Here is a 21389-nt window from a genome sequence, read left to right on the forward strand (position 1 = left end):
TGCACTTGACAGCATACTGCATATGGCTTCAATTTTCATGGTCTGCATAATCAGTCAACTTCTAGATTTTATATCTATTTTTTTTGCATGGCAACAGGGAAGTGAAAACACATTCTAAGAGCAGCAGTAAAATGTAATTGGCAAATTGTGACAAACATTTGCAAAAGTGGCAGGCATAATCAGGACAGAGAGTATATAAATTACTTTTATCTCTATTTTCTAGAAAATTACAGTATCCTACTAATAACGTGCTTTATGCACTTACTCCAACTTAAAACCATAGGTCATGGTTCATATAGGTGTCTGCAAATGGTTCCAAATTATATGCCTGCACACCAACAATTTCTGTTATTTTCCACAGGTATAACTTAAAGAAGTATCTTGCCAATGACATGGTGCCTACATTCACTTACTTGATTGCCTGCTATAGGCAGCAGGAACCTGTTGCTGCTGAATGCCAGGCAGGGTCCTCTTTCCTTGAACAGCAAGTTGGAGGTTTTCTGGTAAAGACTGACCTCTAGCTAACATTTTGTATGCTAGAATCTGAGCTCGGAGCTGATGTAGCTGCACAGGACTGAAAGGTGAAGGACCTCTGTTGGGTTGACTCATAACTTGTGGGTCTCCTGGTATCGTGGGTCCTGGCTGACTTAGAGTCATCTGGGGTGGAATCGGACCTTGTCCAGACATTGGACTGGGCATGTGTTCTGGTGCTCCCAGTGGAGATGGGTGTGGAGACATATAGCCTGGAACAGATAAGAGGTTCAAAAACCTATTTTCCAAGTTAATCAGGTCTCCACTGAAGTTTCTTTACCTTAAATAGTATCTGAAGTATAAAATATTCTCTCTCAGATTAGTAGAGCTGTAATGTTTTCTACAAGAACAAAAGTATGATCTGAAATTCCCTGACATAGCAAGAAGGCTACAAGAGCTATTATTTAAACAGAATAATTAACTCCCCTCACATTTGGGATAAAACAAACTAAAACTAAATTGCATGTGAAATACAGCAATCAAATGGCATGATAGGGCACTGGTTCACCTGTATGATGAATGAATATTTCATTATAGAATGTTTTCAAAGATGTTCACCTATTTTCCAGCTTATAAAACCAGCATTAAAATTATATATTTTTTATTTATTTTGATGTGCATACATCAAAGCACCTATTCAGTGATACATAACCTTTTTGCTAATACTCTCCAACATACAAATATAAAAAAAGACAGTATCTAATTCATATTTTAATATAGTTCCCCAAGCTTATGTGGATTAAAGCTAGTCTGAGAAACAACATTCACTACCTTTTACCATGCAGGTGCTGGAAAACCCAACGTATCAACTTGGAACACAAAAACTATCTTCTGAAGAAGCTGTTGAACAGTAAATCCTATAAAAGAGCTAACAGGGTCTATTGGGTTTACATGGCATGGTTTGGGGGGGGGGGCTGCAGGGTTGGCCTCTGAGAAGAAAAATAGGGCTGCCCCCATGTTGGACAGAGCCAATCCTAGCCAGCTCCAACACAGACTCACTGCTGGCCAAAGCTAAGCCTATCAGTGAATCTGGTGGTGCCTCTGTGATAACATATTTAAGAAAGAATTAAAAACTGCTGCACAACAACTGGGAGACACAATTGCTGGGAGAGAGAGGAGTGAGAAAATTGTGAAAGAAACAACTATGCAGACACCAAGGTCAGGAAAGAAGGGAGAGGAGGAGGTGCTCCAGGCTCCGGAGCAGAGATTTCCCTGCAGCCCATGGTAAAGACCATGGTGAAGCAGGTTGTCCCTCTGCAGCCTGTGGAGGACCCTGCGTTGGAGCAGGTAGGTGTTCCCTGAAGGAAACTGTGACCCCATGGAAAGCCCACGCAGGAGCAGGTTTTCTGGCAGGAACTATGGCCTGTGGGGGGACCCATGCTGGAGTAGTTCTTGAAGAACTGCAGCCTGTAGGAAGGACCCACATTGGAGAAGTTCATGGAGGAGTGTCTCCCATGGGAGGGAGACATGCTGGAGCAGGGTAAGAACATGAGAAAGAAGGAGCGACAGAAAAAGCTTTATGAACTGACTGCAATCCCCATTCCCCATCCCCCCGTACCACTCAGTGGTGGAGGAGGAGGTAGAAGAGCCAGGAATGAACCTGGGAAAAAGAAGGGAGGGGTGGGGGGAAGGTGTTTTTAGCTTTGTTTTTGTTTCTCACTATCCTACTCTATTTTTAATTGTCAGTAAATTAAATTAGTTTTCCCTAAGTCGAGTCTGTTTTGCTTGTGACAGTAATTGGTGCCTAATCTCCCTGTCCTCATCTCAACCTATGAGGTTTTTTCTTCTTATTTTCTCCCCATCTTGCTGAGGAGGGGCAGTGAGAGAGCAGCTGGATGGGCATGTGGAGGCCAGCCAAGGTTCACAGAATCATAGAATGTCCTGATTTGGAAGGGACCTGCAAGGATCATCGAGTCCAACTCCTGTCCCTGCATAGGACAACCCCAAAATTCACACCATGTGTCTGAGGGACACTTCTTCCCCTTGTGAGGAAGCTGTAGACTGCAATGAGGTCTCTTCCCCATGCTGAATAAACCAAGTGACTTTAGCCGCTCCTCATACGGCTTCCCCTCTAAACCTTTCAACCAGCTTTGTGGTTGACCCACCACACAGGGTGAGCACAACTCTGAAGGGAACAGAACTCATCTTATTACAATCCTTGCTTTTTGGTGGGTTTAGGTTTGAATTTTAATTACACTTCACAAATATTTCCCTGAGCTTCATAACACACACACGAAAATAGATGTACGGGTATGCTTTTTAAGTGAGATATCAAAGACTCCAAAGCATATCCAAGACAAAAAAAATCTTAAGACTACAGTTAGATTTTTTAAAGCTGTCCACCAGCTATGAAAGAAATTTTCAAAAGAAAAATAACATTTGTATCTGTACTGGGTCTGGCTGCGATGGAGTTAACTTTTCATAGCAGCTTATATGGTGCTGTGTTTTGAATTTGTGGATAAAACAATGTTGATAACACACCAATGTTTTGACTATTGCTGAACAGTGCTTGCACAGCATCAAGTCCTTCTCCGTTTCTCACTCTGGCCCCCAGGGAGTAGGCTGAGGGTGCACAAGACATTTTGAGGGGACACAGATAGGACAGCTGACCTGAACTGGCCAAAGGGATATTCCATGCCATATAAAGTCATGGTCAGCAATAAAAAAACGATGGGGAAGTCTTTCCAAAGTAGCCATTGCTTGGACACTGGCTGGGCATCAGTCTGCTTGTAGCGAGCGATTGCCTTTGCATCTCTTGGTGGTTTTAATTCTCTTTCCTTCACTTATTATCACAGAATCACAGGTTGGAGGGGACCTCAGGGATCATCTAGTCCAACCTTTCTAGGAAGAGCACAGTCTAGACAAGATGGCCCAGAACACTGTCCAGACGACTCTTAAAGGTGTCCAATGTAGCAGTCAACCACTTCCCTGAGGAGATTATTCCAATGGTTGACTGTCCTCACTGTGAAAAATTTTCCTCTCGTGTCCAATCGGAATCTCCCCAAGAGCAACTTGTGTCCATTCCCCCTTGTCCTCTCCATGTGACAATTTGTAAAAAGGGAGTCTCCATCTTCTTTGTAGCTACCTCTTAAGTACTGGTACATGGTGATGAGATCCCCTCTAAGCCTCCTTTTCTCAAGGCTGAACAAACCCAGTTCTCCCAGCCTATTAAACTGTCTTTATCTCAACCCACAAGTAATTTCTTCCTTTTGGCCTTCTGATTCTCTCTCCCATACTGTTGGGGGAGGCAGGGGAGTGAGGAAGCAGCTGGTGGGTGCTTAGTTGCTGGCTGGGGTTAACCCACCACAGTATCAACCGGATGAGCCTTACAAAACAACAAATCTCCCTAGCTCCCTTTCACAGTCTTTGACCAAGTTACAGGTCACGGAACTCAAAAGTTCATGCAGACTTCCCTGAGTTCTGTGGAATCAAATCTACTCCTGTGACTCCTTGGCTGATCTGACATTCTGAACTGAAACTATACCAACTTTATCCATACCTAGTCCTGGTCACAGTAACAAGCGATTTTACTCCTTCCCTTATTTCACTGTGTTTTCAGTAAGGGCAGCATAGGGGAACTCTACAAATTTTGACTGGTGAGATGCCAGTAGCTGTAAATTCAGAATTCATACAAGCTGAGACATGAGGGTGATATAGAATTAAAAGTTAATGAAAGGTAGGGTCTAAGGATACTAAAATCCTACAGTAAAGTACACATTAAAAATAACAGAGAAAGGACAATGAAAAAAGAACAGAAGATTTGGGGTTGGTTGTTGTCCTGGTTTCAGCTGGGATAGAGTTAAATTTCTTCGTAGTAGCTAGTATGAGACTAGTATGTTCTGGATTTTTGCTGGAAACAGTGGTGATAATACAGAGATGTTTTAGTTGTTGCTAAGTAGCACTTACACTGGCCAAGGACCTTTTCAGCTCCCCGTGCTCTGCTGGGTGCACAAGAAGCTGGGAGGGGACACAGCCAGGACAGCTGACCCAAACTGACCAATGGGATATTCCATACTGTATGACGTCATGCTCAGTATATAAAGCTGGGGGAAGAAGAAGGAAGGGGGGACGTTTGGAGTAATGGCGTTTGTCTTCCCAAGTAAACATTACACGTGATGGAGCCCTGCTTTCCTGGAGATGGCTGAACACCTGCCTGCCCATGGGAAGTAGTGAATTAATTCCTTGTTTTCCTTTGCTTCTGCACGCAGCCTTTGCTTTACCTATTAAAGTGTCTTTATCTCAACCCATGAGTTGCCTCACTTTTACTCTTCCAATTCTCTCCCGTGTCCCACCAGGGGGGAGTGAGCGAGCGGCTGCGTGGTGCTTGGTTACTGACTGGGGCTAAACCATGACAGTTGTGGTTTGTTTTGTTTTGTTGTTTTCTCAAAAATAGGAAAAAGAAATGGAAGGTCAGGACAGAAGAAGAAGTTTTAGTTGGGAAAAGATCAGATAAGACAGAAAAAGACTGAGAATTCAGTTTTATAAAGAGCAAAATACAAGAAAAGAAGACCCTGTTGAAAATAAGAAAAAGTAAGGAACCTGTTGTGGTTTAACCAGCAACTCAGCCCCACACAGCCGCTCGCTCACTCCCCCACCGGTAGGACAGGGGAGAGAATCAGAAGGGTAAAGCTCGTGGGTTGAGATAAGAACAGTTTAATAATTAAAATAAAACAACAACAAAAAATGCAATGGAAAGGAAAAAAATGAGAGGCGTGAAACCTGGGGCGTGGGGGAGGGTGAGGGGGAATGAGCAACCAAAACAAACCACACATGACGCAGCCACTCACCACCCACCAACCCAATACCACCAGTCCCCAAGCTGCAACCACCCCCATGCACCAACTGCCCCTGTTAATATACAGGTCATGGCGTAACATGGTATGGAATGAACATCCCATTGGCCAGTTGGGGTCAGCTGTCTTGGCTGTGGCCCTGCCCCTCCTGGCCTCTTGCCCACATGGCAGAGCATGGGAACCTGGAAAGGTCCCTGACTACTACAGGCAATACAGTAAAGAGAATTAACCCTTTCTCAGCCAAAACCAGCACAGAACCTAAGGGAAAGACAGAAAGAAAAAGTTGAGGCAAGCATGAAAAGGGAGAATAAGACATATTAAGGGTAAAAAGCTAAAATTACTGAGGTTATTCAATAGAAAGATTAATATCAAAATTGCTTACACATATATTCATAAATATATTGCTGGTGATTTTCCTGGTTCCATCTGGGGTAGAGTTATTTTTCCGCCTAGTAGCTGGTATAGTACTGTGTTTTGGATTTAGCATGAGAATAATGTGATAACACACTGATGTTTTAGTTGTTGCTAAGCAGTGCTTACACTAGTCAAGGACTTTTCAGCTTCCCATGCTCTGCCAACGAGGAGGTGCACAAGAAGCTGGGAGGGACCATAGCCAGGATAGCTGACCCAAACTGGCCAAAGGGATATTCCATACCATAAGACTTCATGCTCAGTATATAAAAACTGGGGGGAGTTGGCCGGGGGGGGCTGCGATCACTGCTCAGGGATTATCTGGGTGTCAGTCAGCAGGAGGTGAGTGGTTGCATCACTTGTTTTTCCTGGGTTTTGTTTCTCTCTCTCTTTTTGTTGTTTTCCTTTTCATTACAATTAATTATTATTGTTGTTGTTGTTGTTGTTATTGTTGTAATTATTATTATATTTTATTTCAATCATTAAACCGTTCTTATCTCAACCCAGGAGTTTTCTTATTTTACCATTCTGATTCTGCTTCTCTCCCAATTCTTTACTGAAAGAGTGGTTAAGCATTGGAACAGGCTGTCCAGAGAGGTGGTGGAGCCACAATCCCTGGAGGTGTTCAAAAAATGTGTAGACATGGTACTTCAGGGCATGGTTTAGGAAGCATGGGATTGTTGGGTCGACGGTTGGACTTGATCTTGGAGGTCTTTTCCAACCTTAATGATTCTATGATTCTATGCTTCTTTGCCTTGGTCTTTACTGGTAAGACCATTCTTCAGGAATCCTAGGCCTCTGAGACTAAAAGGAAAGTCTAGAGAAAGGAAGACTTACTTACTCTCAATAGAGGCGGATAAACTTAGGGAAACATTTAAACTATCTGAACGTACGCAAGACCATGGGACCTGATGGGATGCACCCATGAGTGCTGAGGGAACCGGCCAATATCATTGCAAGGACATTCTTGATTATCTTTGAAAGGTCATCATGACTGGGAGAGGTTCCTGAGTTCTGGAAGAAAGCAAATGTCACTCCTATTTTCAGGAAGGGCAAGAAGGAGGATCCAGGGAACTACACACTAGTCAGCCTCACCTCTGTCCCTGGGAAGGTGATGGAGCAAATAATCCTGGAATCCATTTCCAAACATGAAAGATGAGAAGGTGATTAGGAGTAGTCAGCATGGATTTATGAAGGGGAAATCAAGCTTAGCCAACTTGCTAGCCTTCTATGATGAGATGACTCACTTGGTAGACTAGGGGAGAGCAGTGCATGTTGTTTACCTTGACTTTAGCAAGGCCTTTGGCAGAGTCTCCCATAGCATCCTTATAACCAAATTGGTGAGATATGAGATATACTACAGTCAGTACTGTTCAACATCTTCATTAATGACCTGAATGATGGGACAGAGTGCACTCTCAGCAAGTCTGCAGATGATAAAGAATTGGAAAGGAGTGGCTGATACACCAGATGGTTGTGCTGCCATTCAGAGGAACCTCAACAGGCTGGAAAAATGGGCAGAGAGGAACCTCATAAAATTCAACAAAGGGAAATGCCCAGTCCTGCCCCTGAGAAGGAATAACCCCACTCACGAATACAGACTGGAGGCCAAACAGCTCGAAAACAGCTTTGCAGAAATGTACCTGGGGGTCCTTGTTGACATCAAGTGTAACGTGAGCCAACAATGTGCCCTTGCAGGAAAGGCAGCTAAAAGCATCTTGGGCTGCTTTAGGCAGTGTTGCCAGCAGATAAAGGGAGGCAATTCTTCCCCTCTACTCAGCATTGGTGAGCACACATCTAGAGTACTGTGTCCAGTTCTGGGCTTCCCAGTACAAGAGAGACATGGACATACTGGAGCAAGCCCAGAAAAGGGCCACAAATATGAAGTATGATCAGAGCATTTGAAATATGTGGAGCGATTGAGCGAGATGGGATGGGAAAATGGAGCCAGACTCTTCTCAGTGGTGCCCACTGAAAGGACAATAGGCAATAGGCACAAACTGAAATACAAGAAATTCCACTTAGACGTAACAAAAAGCTTTTTTTTTTTTTCTGTGAGGGTGGTCAAACACTGGACCAGGTTGCCCAGAGAGATTCTGGAGTCTCTGTCCTTGGAGATATGCAAAACCCAACTGGTCAAGATCCTGAGCAACCTGCTGTAGTTGACCTGTTTTTGAGCAGGGGGGTTGAACTAGATGATCTCCAGAGTTCCCTTCTGACCTCAATATTCTGTGATTCAATGTTTTACCAGCGACAGTACTTGCAAGTTTGTATTCATAAAGCTTCTATACCACTTGATTTTTCCTGTCTACACATGCTCTACTACAGATGAGCATGCACATAAGTGCTGAATAAGGTAGAAACTTATGATGGAGACTGATGAAGGTAAAGGTTATCTGGTATATATATAAAAAAAAAGTTAAAGATATAGGGTTAAAGAATATTAAAGATACAGACAAGAAGATTTCATGTGAATTTTCTGCCACTTGCATCTGGGCCTAATGTAAACCATATATCTATGCAATACTCTGCATTACAAAAGTATTAATTCATTGCTATTTAAAATGCAGAGCTACAAAGACAACTTAAATCAGAGATGCATATAGTACCCTAATAACAAAGACTTTAATGCTATAATTCTAATGGAAACAATCAGCTTTTTTTTCTGATATGAATATACTTTCTTTTACCAAATTATTTAAAATTAAACATTAGTATCTTGTTAAAATATAAAAATAGATTCATAGAATCATCTGGGTTGGACCTCTGGAGGTCATGTATTCTAACCTTCTGCTCAAAACAGGGCTAACTTCAAAGTTAGATCAGATTGCTCAGAGCCTTATCCAGGCAAACTTTGAAAGTCTCCAAGGCCTCTGTGGGCCTCTGTTCCAGTGCCGTACAACTCTCACTGTGAAGCTTTTTTTTTCCTTATGCACAATTAGAATATCTCTTGCTAGGCAGCAGGCACCTCTGAATAGTCTGGCACCATCTTCTCTATGACCCCTAATAGAAGAGGCTGTTCCTGTGAGTCCTTCTCGAATTTTAGGAAGTTAAAAGGCTTTCTTAACAATATATAAATAATTAGCAGCCAAATTTTTTTCAAACTTTTATACAACTTGATCTACACAAGTATGTCCTAGCATCATGTGTTATATAAAGTAAGCATTTTCAGAATAAAGTAAGTATTTTCAGTCTTCACAGTGGAACAAATCCTAGTTTTAACACTTCTCCAGAAGCAAGTGAGGGTGGGGGGGTGGGAGGGTGAGGAGCATACATAATTTTTTTTCCTTAATTGCTTCTGCTTTCATTTTATTCAGCATATGCAAATATACCTTTCTCTTTATTTGGACTAATTCTTTCAAAGTTGAGAAAATGGGAGCTGAAAGCTGAGGAAAACTCGTACTCTTTTTCCACTCTATGAATAAACAGTGGATGACATTATTAATTCTAAACCACAATACCATAATAGATAGCACTAGATGCGCAGTCAAGATTCTACCATTCCAAGTGGTGGAATATTCAACAGTGCTTAAGTCAACTAAACTTTTAACTACCACTAAATATTAAGATTACTTAAATGATGAAAATGTATGTGGACCATATACATTAAAATTTCAACTGCTTTCAGTTCCAATACAACTGATGGCAGGGGGGTGGGGATGGGATTTTTATTGAAATGATGAATGCAAATAAATTTTGGGAGGAGGAGATATAGACCAGAATTGAAGAAATTTAGTTCAATGGCTCATTTAGGTTGATTAACACTTTTTTCATTAATTAAATGTAGTCTCAGAAGGCATTCACAATACACAGTGAGAGCACATAACATCTTAGAAGAAATGTACAGTGAGAAATATATTCAGACAGGACTGAAGCTACAAGAACATTTATTTAAGGTAAGCTATGTATAAAATTTTCCTCATTGGTAATATGGCCAGTGCTAATATCGTCTCTTGTGAAACTGTCAACTAAGAGAAAGATATGAAAGCCCCAAGCATGCAATTAATTCAAAATTAGGGCTGGAGAAATATACTGTTGAGAGGTAGTCTTCCACTGGCAGACAGATGGATAAGATGACCAAATAGATTTTTCTCATTTTTAAAAGGCTGAAAAGGTCAGAAAAGAAAGTGCAGATAAGTTTAAGAACAGTAGGGACAGTAAATATCAATATTCTCTGTGAAGAAGCAGTAACTTGGTGAGCTCTATGTTAACATAAATTTAGGTAGCTTTATTGTAAAAAGCTCAGCAAATACTGCTTCGTGATTAAAAATGTATAGAGGTTAGGTCCCAGAGCCTTAAAATCCCTGCAGTGCTTATCTTTGCATTTCAAGTTCTTTTATCAACTATAAACAAAGCACATCAAACATTGTAATTGGAGTGGATTTTACTGCTGTATCACAATAATTGCACTTATTTAGTTCCAAATTCCATGAAAAAACAAGAGGGTTTTTTGGTTTGTTTCAGTTCATTGGTACCATTCTATGATCTTGATCAGTATATATAATCATCTTGTTCCTTTTGTTATTTACTGCTACACCACTGTTATCTGCATATTCTACCAGCAATGAGTTTATGACATATATTTATGACAAATATATTCAGAATCCCGCAAGACCAACTAGAAACGTCCCCAACTGGTTGACGATTCACTATTTAGTTATTTTTGTAGGCTATCACTTAACAAGTTTTAGTCCATTTAATATGGGTTATATTAATTTTGCTTAGTACTACTTTTCTTCTAAATTAGAATGCTATGCAGAAGCAAGTCAAGCACTATACATGTCTATTATTGTTATTACTGCTTATTAGTTTTATTGTAGCACAGAGAAGTCCCATGCATGAGCCATGACCAACAGTGCTATTGTACTGTATTTTTAGCACATTATGTTTAAATTGAACCAGTTTTCATTTTCAGAGTAAACATTCTGTTCATTTTAGGAAACACATTTGTTGCAAGCAAAACTGTCTTTGAATGCATGCTCGGGTAAAATTTTGCTCTCAGATGAGCATGCTTGAATTCCACTGAAATCAGCGGAAAAACACTTTGATGGAGAATTTGTATCTTCAGAAGTCAGTTCTATTTCACTTAATTGGTAGTGAAAGGTGTAAACTGAAAAACAGTACTTTCCAATGTTCAAGGTACAAGAACAAGTATTGACCAGGATCCCAGTCACAGCCCACTCAGAGTCACACAGCAGTTCAAGCAAAGACATTCTGCTAATCTATATCCATTTTCTCTTCCCACCATTTGCCTTATCCAATCTAACAAACACAAAAAAACACATCCAAAAAAGTGACCATCTCTTAATAGCTTTGTACAGGGACTGGTAAAACAGGGCTCCTAATTCTAGTCAGGGTCTTCAGGCATTGCTGTAATTCAACTAATTATGCAATATACAAAACCTTATCTGCTAAAGTAATTAATGAAGATAGGTGTTGTCAGTTACATTTTCAACATACTGAGCTGATTATAGAATACATTTCCTTTTACCTTGTGAACTAAAGGACATGAAGAAGACATATGATGAAATTAGCTTCTATTTTGTTTCTGTTGTTGGGCACAATTTTTTTGCAAAACCTACAAATAGTACTTGATCAAACACAGCAGATATTAAATAAGGCCACTCCAGGATGGTTTGACTTCTCCCTTGTGATTCCTTCATCATAGGATTCAAACCAATCAAACTCTTTAATGCACTTATGTTTACAATACTGACATAAAAAAGAAGAAAACTGTTTTAAAAAAAAGGAAATCTATAATGGACTTTAGTGATTTTCTAAAGATCGTAGAAAGTTACCCAGGTCACAGATTATAACCTTACCCAAATCCTTAAATTACCCCTATGTTTCAGTACATGGTTGATGAACACTCCAAAAAGTAAGATAATTAAGTTATTCCTCTACTCCCTTCAATATCAGAATTTATCTTTTCCAAACAGAGCACAGAGAAACTTGTTCCAAGGAACTTGTGACTTCCTGTAGCACAAAAGGGTCCCAAAAATCATACTGCATGCATAATATATATGAACCTTGATTATGCTGGTCCATTGGACTCTGAGGTGGGCCCATTCCAGGGTGAGGAGGTCACATACTCTTCATAGGGCTACAATGAACATCTTCAACCATTCCTTTTTCATGCAAGCCATCAATAGGCTGTAAAAAAAATATATATATTTTTTAAAAAATCAAAGGGACATAAATTAAAAATTTACATAAGTATATAAAGCAGCATATAAACTTCTCATGCTACCTATTATAAGTAAATACAAAGGGACTCTATCCCTGGAACCAGATTTTCGGAAAGCAGAGCATAACATGAGAATGTTTATCCCCCTTCTTGCTGCTTCCTTTTCTTTTTCTGATTCCTTATGAGATGTTTGGACAATGTCAAGTACTACAAACTGGAGGAAAATTGTCCAAACAGAAGCAAATAAACTGTATTGACTTCACATAACAAAACAGTGTAATACAGACCAACTTAGAATGGTACAGCCTATGGCTTAGGCCAAATTATTAACCCAACCTTTTGCCTTTCAGTTGCTGCTATACTGGAATGTCCCAAATGCTGTTTCCCTTCAAACACAAAGATTCCATTAAAGAAATCAATTTCTTATTGGTACATTTTTACTTAAAGTAAAAATTCTGCTTGTGATATCATACTAATTTTTCTACAGACAGCAATCATTTATGGTATACATAGTGTATTGGGTTTAAGTGGTAAGGCTTTGGTAGTGGGAAAGGACAAGACTACAGGGGTGACCTCTGTGAGAAGAAGAAGAGGTAAAGGGCTGCCCTGCGCCTGACACAGCCATAGATTAATAGAATCATAGAATGTCCCAAGTTGGAAAGGACCTGCAAGCATCATCGAGGCCAACTCCTGTCCCTGCACAGGACAAACCCAAAATTCACACCATATTTCTGAGGGCATTGTCCAAGTGCTTCTTGAATATCACCAGGCTTGGCACTGTGACAGCCTCCCTGGGGAACCTGTTCCAGTGCTCCACCACCCTCTGGGTGAAGAACCTTTTCTTAATATCCAACCTAAACCTCCCCTGGCACATCTTCCTGCCATTCCCTCGGGTCCCATCATTGGTCGCCCAGAGAGAAGAGATCAGCGCCTACCACTCCTCCTCCCCTTGTGAGGAAGCTGCAGACCTGGATGAGGTTTCTCCTCAGTCTCTTCTCCAGGCTGAACAAACCAAGTGACTTTAGCTGCTCCTCATACAGCTTCCCCTCTAAACCCTTCACCAACTTCATGGCCCTCCTCTGGACACTCTCTAGTAGCTTTATTTCCTTAATGTACTGTGGTGCTCAAAACTGCACACAGTACTCGAGGTGAGGCCGCACCAGTGCAGAGTAGAGCGGGACAATCCCCTCCCTCGACCGGCTAGCAATACAGTGCTTGATGCACCCCAGGACTTGGTTGGGTGTGCCCAGGGCACACTCTTGGCTCATGTTCAACTTTCTGTCAACCAGAACCACCAGGTCCCTCTCTGCAGAGCTGCTTTCCAGCCTCTCCTTCCCAAGTCTGTATGTACAACCAGGGCTGCCATGCCCCAGGTCCAAAATCTGGCACTTGCCCTTGTTAAACTTCATACAGCTCGTGATTGCTCAGCTCTTTAATTTGTATAGATCTCTCTGCAGGGCCTCTCTGCCCTCGAGAGTGTCAACAGCTCCTCCCAATTTTGTGTCATCAGCAAACTTAATTACTTCAAGTCCTGTGTCCAAGTCATTTATGAAGACATTAAAGAGTACTGGCCCTAAGATGGATCCCTGCGGAACCCTGCTAGTGACTGGCCGCCAGCCTGATATAACCCCATTTACTATAACCCTTTGAGCCTGACCTGTCAGCCAATTGCTCACCCATTGCATTATGTGTTTATCCAGCTGTATGCTGGACATTTTGTCCAGGAGGATACTGTGAGAGACAGTATCGAAAGCTTTACTGAAATCCAAAAAGATTACATCGACTGGCTTCCCTTGGTCAACTAGGTGGGTAACCTTGTCATAGAAGGAAAATAAGTTTGTTAAGTAGGACTTTCCCCTTGTGAATCCATGCTGGCTGGGACCAATGACTGCATTGCATTTCAGGTGTTTTTCAATAACTCCCACACCTGTAGTTACCGGGGTCATTCCTTTTGGCCTTCTTGAAGATTGGGACAATGTTTGCCAGCTTCCAGTCAACTGTGTCCTCTCCAGATTCCCAAGAACATTGAAAAATCGTTGAGAGAGGTCTCACCATGACATCAGCCAGCTCTTCAAATACCCTTGGATGAATCTCATCAGGCCCCATAAACTTACAGGGATCCAGCTGGAGCAACAAGTCCCACACAAGTTCAGGGTTGACTGGGAGTTTATCATTCCCACAGTCATGGTTCACTAGCTTCGATACCATCGGTGTTGAAGACCAAGGCGAAGAAAGCCTGAAACACCTCTGCCTTGTCTATGTCCCTGTTTGTGAGGTGACCATGCTCATCAAGTAACGGGTCATGGTTCAGCCCCAGCTGGCAACTAAACACCATGCAGCTGCTCGCTCACTCCCCCCACCCCTGTGGGATGGGGAAGAGAATCAGAAGGGCAAAAGAACTTGTGGGTTGAGATAAGCACAGTTTAATAATTACAATAAAATAATAATTATAATAATGATTATGATAATAATGACAATCATGTTAATATCATAAAATGGAAAAGGAAGGAAAAGAAAAAAAGAAGGAAAAAAACCACAGAAACATGAATGATACAGCCACTCACCACCCACTGACCAATGCTGCCAGTCCCCGAGCCGCGATTGCTGCCTCCCTCCCCCGGCCAGCTCCTCCCAGTTAACATATTGGGCGTGATGTTACATGATATGGAATATCCCTTTGGTCAGTTTGAATCCGCTCTCTTAGCTGTCCCCCTCCCCTCCTGGCTTCTTGTGCACCCAGCAGAGCATGAGAATCTAGAAAAGTCCTTGACTAGTACAAGCACTACCCAGCAACAGCCCAAAACATCTGTGTATTATCTCAACATTGTTTTCATGCTAAGTTCAAAGCACAGCACTATGCCAGCCGCAGTGAAGAAAATTAACTCTATCCCAGCTAAAACCATGACAGTATCCACCCCTTATTCCATACCATTTACATAATGCTCAGGTCCCATACTATCCAATACAATTTCAATAATCCCTACCCACCTTCTCATCCTTTAACAGGATATACAGATTTCATTTATCATTCCCCTAGTCTATGGACCACCCCTGTACAATGCCTGTGAAATGTCCATTGAGTTAATTTCGTCAATGACTTTGGGTCTCATCTATTGTAAGAGTATTTCAGAGAGGTGCTCTGTGTGGTGCGGATTGTTGCATGCTGAAGTCAATCCTCGTTTCATCACCGCTGCACTGTTAGTCCTTGTTCTATCACTGCTGCACTTTGCTTGGTTCAATTGAAAGTTCATTTATTATTATTAATTGGGAGATTCCCACCATGATACCATTGATATGGCATATAGCAACCATAGTAGTGATGACATACAACATTATACAGCAATTAAAAGCATATTATTCAGTTCATTGGCTGTTTTCACCCAAAAACAAATCCCCTTGAGGTACACACCAGACTCCTCCATGCTCCCGCATCACCCACCAAGTGCACCCAGGTCCTCCAGCAAACACAATCCCACGAATGGGTTTGCCTTTGCATGAGGCAGGAATAACCCAGACTGTTTTGCCCAACATATTTTTCACGTGCACTACAGGGATTCTATTCCCTTCCACAGTACGTAAGGATTCTGATTGGGCAGGGCCAGCTCGCCTGGCAGATCCCCTCATGTTGACTAACCACATGGCTTTTGCTAAATGTGTATCCCAGTGCTTGAATGTTCCACCCCGCATTGCTCTCAGAGTAGTTTTTAACAGTCCATTGTACCGTTCAATTTTCCCAGAGGCTGGCGCGTGATAGGGGATGTGATACACCCACTCAATGCCATGCTCTTTGGCCCAGGTGTCTATGAGGCTATTTCGGAAATGAGTCCCATTGTCTGACTCAATTCTCTCTGGGGTGCCATGTCGCCACAGGATTTGTTTTTCGAGACCCAGGATAGTGTTCCGGGCAGTGGTGTGTGGAACGGGACAAGACATGTTTCCAGCCAGCCGGTCGTTGTTGCTACCACTGTAAGCATATGGCGCTTGCCTTGGTGGGTTTGTGGGAGTGTGATATAGTCAATTTGCCAGGCCTCCCCATATTTATATTTCAGCCATCGTCCCCCATACCAGAGAGGCTTTACCCGCTTTGCTTGCTTGATTGCAGCGCATGTTTCACAGTCGTGGATAACCTGTGCAATAGCATCCATGGTCAAGTCCACCCCTCAGTCACGAGCCCACCTGTATGTTGCATCTCTCCCTTGATGGCCTGAGGTGTCATGGGCTCACCGAGCTAGAAATAGTTCACCCTTATGTTGCCAGTCCAGATCCACCTCAGCCACTTCAATCTTGGCAGCCTGATCCACCTGCTGGTTGTTCCGATGTTCTTCAGTGGCCCGACTATTGGGGACGTGAGCATCCACATGATGTACTTTCACATCCAGGTTCTCTACCCGGGCAGCAATATCTTGCCACAATGTGACGGCCCAGTTGGTCTTACGTCTACGCTGCCAGTTGCTCTGCTTCCAGTGCTGTAACCAGCCCCACAGGGCTTTTGACACCATCCAAGGGTCAGTGTAAAGATGGAGCACTGGCCACTTTTCCCGTTCAGCGATGTCTAAGGCCAGCTGGATGGCCTTTACCTCTGCAAACTGGCTCGATTCACCTTCTCCTTCAGCAGTTTCTGCTACTTGTCGTGTAGGACTCCATACAGCAGCCTTCCATCTCTGGTGCTTTCCCACAAGACAACAGGACCCAGCTTTCAGAATGTGCTGGTTTTGGCTGAGAAGGGGTTAATTCTCCTCACTGTGGGGGGTTGGCTACCTTTCCAGCTTCCCATGCTCGGCCGAGTGGGGGGGGGGGGGGGGGCTGGGAGTGGCAGGGCCATGGTGGGGACGGCTGACCCCGACTGGCCAATGGCATGTTCATTCCATACCATGTGACACCATGACCAGTATATAGAGGGGGGGCAGTTTGCGGCTGGGGGCGGCGAGGCCTCAGGTTGGCGGACAGTAAGCAGGTGCGTCCGGTGCGGGTTTTTTTGGTGGTTCGTTCCTCTCCCCCCTCCCTTCCCCCCTCCCCCGGGGTTTTGCGCCTCTCGTTGTTCTCCTTTACATTGCATTTCTGTTGTTGTTTCTTTTAATTTTCATTATTAAACTGTTCTTAACCCAACCCACGAGCATTACCCTTCTGATTCTCTCCCCCATCTACCGGTGGGGGAGTGAGCGAGCGACTGTGTGGGGCTGAGCTGCCGGCTAAACCACGACAGTCTTTTTGGCGCCCAACGTGGGGCTCAAGGGTTGGAGATAACAACAGCTGCTGGTCACAGCACCATGTTGTCCTTTTTGCAGTTGGTGTTAAAAATTGGTGTTGGTTTGTTTAGTGTGCTGTGTTCTGCTGTCATTAGAAACGTTTTGCCTACGAGACTTATTATACTAACACTCGTTTTCAGCTTTATCTGGTATTTGGTTTTTTTGCTGAAACAGTTACTGTACTTTGGATACCACCTTGTTGAGGCAATTGGCAATTATACCTCCTCCTCTGAGAGATTTTATATGGAGGAAATACAGAATAGTACCTTTGCAACTTTGTTCTATGATGTCTGTGCCTTTGTTACAACAACGTTTTTGTATCTTGAACATCCTTGGGTGGTTAAGGTGCACTTATTGTTAGTTTTTGGGCATGTTGTTTTGGTTTTGACTAAGCACCTTAAGAATATCACCCAGAAATGTGCCCCAAGGCTTGACAGTTATGAGTGGCAGGGCATGTGGGATAGCATGGGCAAATACCTAGGGCAGTGGGCACCTCCAGTGTTTTGGAGTTTCACCCCCGAACAAGTGCAGAATCCTGAAAAAATAGTAGAATATTTGGAGAAAGTATATTGTTATGCTGGGAACTCCAGAGAGACACAGATAACTGCAACATGCTGGGGCCTGGCCCATGCATACTGAGCCCTGCTCAACAGTATTCAGTGCTCCCAAGGGGAAGAGAATGTCTCTGGATTGAAATGCAAAGTGACTGGCACTGTAGTCACTCCAGCCCTGACCACAGGCACTGCAGCCACTCAAACCCCCACAACAAGTACTGGAGCTGGCTCAGAGAATCAACCCGTACCAGTGTCAGTTGCCCCCATACACAAGACAAAATATTGGAAGCAGACGTCAACTCATTTAGAATGGGATGATGAAAAAGCAGGGCCGTCAAGGGGAGAGGAGGAAGAAGTCATAAATGAAAGAGAGACCACCTGATCCCTGTCCTTGAGAGAGTTGTGAGATATGCGAAAAAATTATAGCCATTGTTCAGGTGAGCACATTGTCACCTGGCTGCTCCGATGCTGGGATAATGGGGCCAGCAGTCAGGAATTAGAGGGAAAAAAAGCCAAACAACTGGGATCCCTTTCTGGGGAAGGGGGTGTTGACAAAGCAATTGGGGAAAAAAACACAAGCCCTCAGCCTCTGGAGGCGACTCCTGTCCAGAGTGAGAGAAAGGTACACCTTCAAAGAAGATATTGTATTTTTCCTAGGAAAATGGATGACCATGGAGAAAGGCATCCAGTATCTAAGGGAATTAACTGTGCTTGAGGTGATTTATGGTGACCTGGACGATCAACGGTCATCCAAACATCCAGATGAAGCCGAGTGCACACGACCCATGTGGCGGAAGTTTGTATGGAGCGCACCATCTTCTCATGCAAACTCATTGGCAGTAATGTCCTGGAAAGATGACGAGACACCAACGGTGGCAGAGGTGATTGATAGACTCCGGGATTATGAAGCAAATATCTCTTCCTTGCTCGTCTCTGCTATGGAGAAACTATCCCAAGAGGTCCAGCAACTCAAAGAAGATACGTCCTGCTCCCAACCTCTACAGAGTAGTGTCTCAACTGTTAGGAATAAGCATCCTTTGGCTCAAAGGAGGGGATACACACCATGGGCCACGCTATGGTTCTACCTGCGCGACCACGGAAAGGACATGATGAGGTGGGATGGCAAGCCTACCTCGACCCTACAGGCACGAGTGCATGAACTGCAAGGAAGAAGAGTCACTCAGGGAGGCTCTTCCAGGAAAGCTGCTGCTCCAGTTTCCAGCGAGCAAGTCCCCAGACAGAGGAGTAGGAGCGCTGATTTTATTTCTAAGCCTAATAGAGGGAGTCCTGATTCACGTTTACAGGAAGTGAGTTGTGACTGCCATGATCAAGACTAGAGGGGCCCTGCCTCCAGCCGGGTGGAGGAAAGGGATAACTGGGCTTACTAGACTGTGTGGATCCGATGGCCTGGCACGTCCGACCCACAGAGGTAGAAAGCTTTAGCGGACACCGGCGCACAGTGCACCTTAATGCCATCAAACTATAAAGGGGCAGAACCCATTAGCATTGCTGGAGTGACAGGGGGATCCCAAGAGCTAACTGTATTGGAGGCCGAAGTGAGCCTAACCGGGAATGAGTGGCAAAAGCACCCCATTGTGACTGGCCCAGAGGCTCCGTCCATCCTTGGCATAGACTACCTCAGGAGAGGGTATTTCAAGGACCCAAAAGGGTACAAGTGGGGTTTTGGTGTAGCTGCCTTGGAGATGGAGGAAACTAAACAGCAGTCTACCTTGCCTGGCCTCTTGAAGGACCCTTCTGTGGTGGGGTTGCTGAAGGTCAAAGAACAACAGGTGCTGATTGCCACCACAACAGTGCACCGGCGGCAATATCGCACCAACAGAGACTCTCTGATCCCCATCCATAAACTCATTCACCAACTGAGGAGCCAAGGAGTGATCAGTAAGACCCACTCACCCTTTAACAGTCCCATATGGCCAGTCCGGAAGTCTAATGGAGAGTGGAGGCTAACAGTAGACTATCGTGGCCTGAATGAAGTCAGTCCACTGTTGAGTGCTGCTGTGCCAGACATGCTAGAAATTCAATACGAACTGGAGTCCAAGGCAGCCAAGTGGTATGCCACAATTGATACCGCTAATGCATTCTTCTCAATCCCTCTGGCAGCAGAGTGCAGGCCACAGTTTGCTTTCACATGGAGGGGCGTCCAGTACACCTGGAATCGACTGCCCCAGGGGTGGAAACACAGTCCTACCATTTGCCATGGACTGATTCAGACTGTACTGGAACAGGGAGAAGCTCCAGAACACCTTCAATACATTGATGACATCATCATGTGGGGCAACACAGTGGGAGAAGTTATTGAGAAAGGAGAGAAAATAGTCCAAATCCTTCTGAAAGCTGGTTTTGCCATAAAACAAAGTAAGGTCAAGGGACCCACACAAGAGATCCAGTTCTTAGGAATCAAATGGTAAGATGGACGTCGTCAGATCCCCATGGATGTGATGAACAAAATAGCAGCCATGTCTCCACCAACTAGCAAAAAGGAAGCACAAGCTTTCTTGGGCATTGTGGGTTTTTGGAGAATGCATATTCCAGATTACAGTCTGATCGTAAGCCCTCTCTATCGATTGACCCGGAAAAAGAATGATTTCAAATGGGGCCCTGAGCAACGACAAGCCTTTGAAAAGATTAAACAGGAAACAGTTAATGCAGTAGCTCCTGGGCCATTCCGGGTAGGACAAGATGTAAATAATGTGCTCTACACCGAAGCCGGGGAGCATGGTCCTATGTGGAGCCTCTGGTAGAAAGCACTAGGGGAGACCCGAGGTCGACCCCTAGGGTTTTGGAGTCGGGGATACAGAGGGTCCGAAGGCTGCTATACTCCAACTGACAAAGAGATACTGGCAGCATATGAAGGGGTCTGAGCTGCTTCAGAAGTGGTTGGTACTGAGACACAGTTGCTCCTGGCACCCCGACTGCCAGTGCTGGGCTGGATGTTCAAAGGAAACATCCCCTCTACACACCATGCAACTGATGCTACGTGGAGTAAATGGGTTGCACTGATCACCCAGCGGGCTTGAGTAGGAAACCCCAGTTGCCCAGGAATCTTGGAAGTGATTATGGACTGGCCAGAAGGCAAAGATTTTGGATTATCACCAGAGGAGGAGGTGACATGTGCCGAAGAAGCCCCACTCTATAACAAACTGCCAGAAGATGAAAAGCAGTATGCCCTGTTCACTGAAGGGTCCTGTTGTCTTGTGGGAAAGCACCAGAGATGGAAGGCTGCTGTATGGAGTCCTACACGACAAGTAGCAGAAACTGCTGAAGAAGAAGGTGAATCGAGCCAGTTTGCAGAGGTAAAGGCCATCCAGCTGGCCTTAGACATTGCTGAACGGGAAAAGTGGCCAGTGCTCTATCTTTATACTGACTCCTGGATGGTGGCAAATGCCCTGTGGGGCTGGCTACAGCACTGGAAGCAGAGCAACTGGCAGCGTAGACGTAAGACCATCCGGGCTGCCACACTGTGGCAAGATATTGCTGCCCGGGTAGAGAACCTGGATGTGAAAGTACGTCATGTGGATGCTCACGTCCCCAATAGTCGGGCCACTGAAGAACATCGGAACAACCAGCAGGTGGATCAGGCTGCCAAGATTGAAGTGGCTGAGGTGGATCTGGACTGGCAACATAAGGGTGAACTATTTCTAGCTCG

At 44.0% G+C, this 21389-nt stretch overlaps 2 protein-coding genes across 2 annotated transcripts in view; one reads left to right on the forward strand and one right to left on the reverse strand.

The window, feature by feature from the left end:
- Window positions 1-21389, reverse strand: part of LOC135310846 (probable global transcription activator SNF2L2) — a 192823-nt gene that overhangs the window by 152219 nt on the left and 19215 nt on the right. The window contains exons 2-3 of the mRNA XM_064439901.1: window positions 11765-11888; window positions 414-743 (exon numbers count right to left, since the gene is read on the reverse strand). Of these exons, the coding sequence (XP_064295971.1) occupies window positions 414-743; window positions 11765-11804 (370 nt within the window). The 5' untranslated portion in view covers window positions 11805-11888. The remainder of the gene's footprint in view (window positions 1-413; window positions 744-11764; window positions 11889-21389) is intronic.
- The window catches only part of LOC135310847 (zinc finger and BTB domain-containing protein 5-like), a 214788-nt gene that overhangs the window by 45131 nt on the left and 148268 nt on the right, over window positions 1-21389 (forward strand). The window lies entirely within an intron of this gene.

Source organism: Phalacrocorax carbo (genome assembly GCF_963921805.1).
Source record: "Phalacrocorax carbo chromosome W unlocalized genomic scaffold, bPhaCar2.1 SUPER_W_unloc_2, whole genome shotgun sequence".
Taxonomy (NCBI): domain Eukaryota; kingdom Metazoa; phylum Chordata; class Aves; order Suliformes; family Phalacrocoracidae; genus Phalacrocorax; species Phalacrocorax carbo.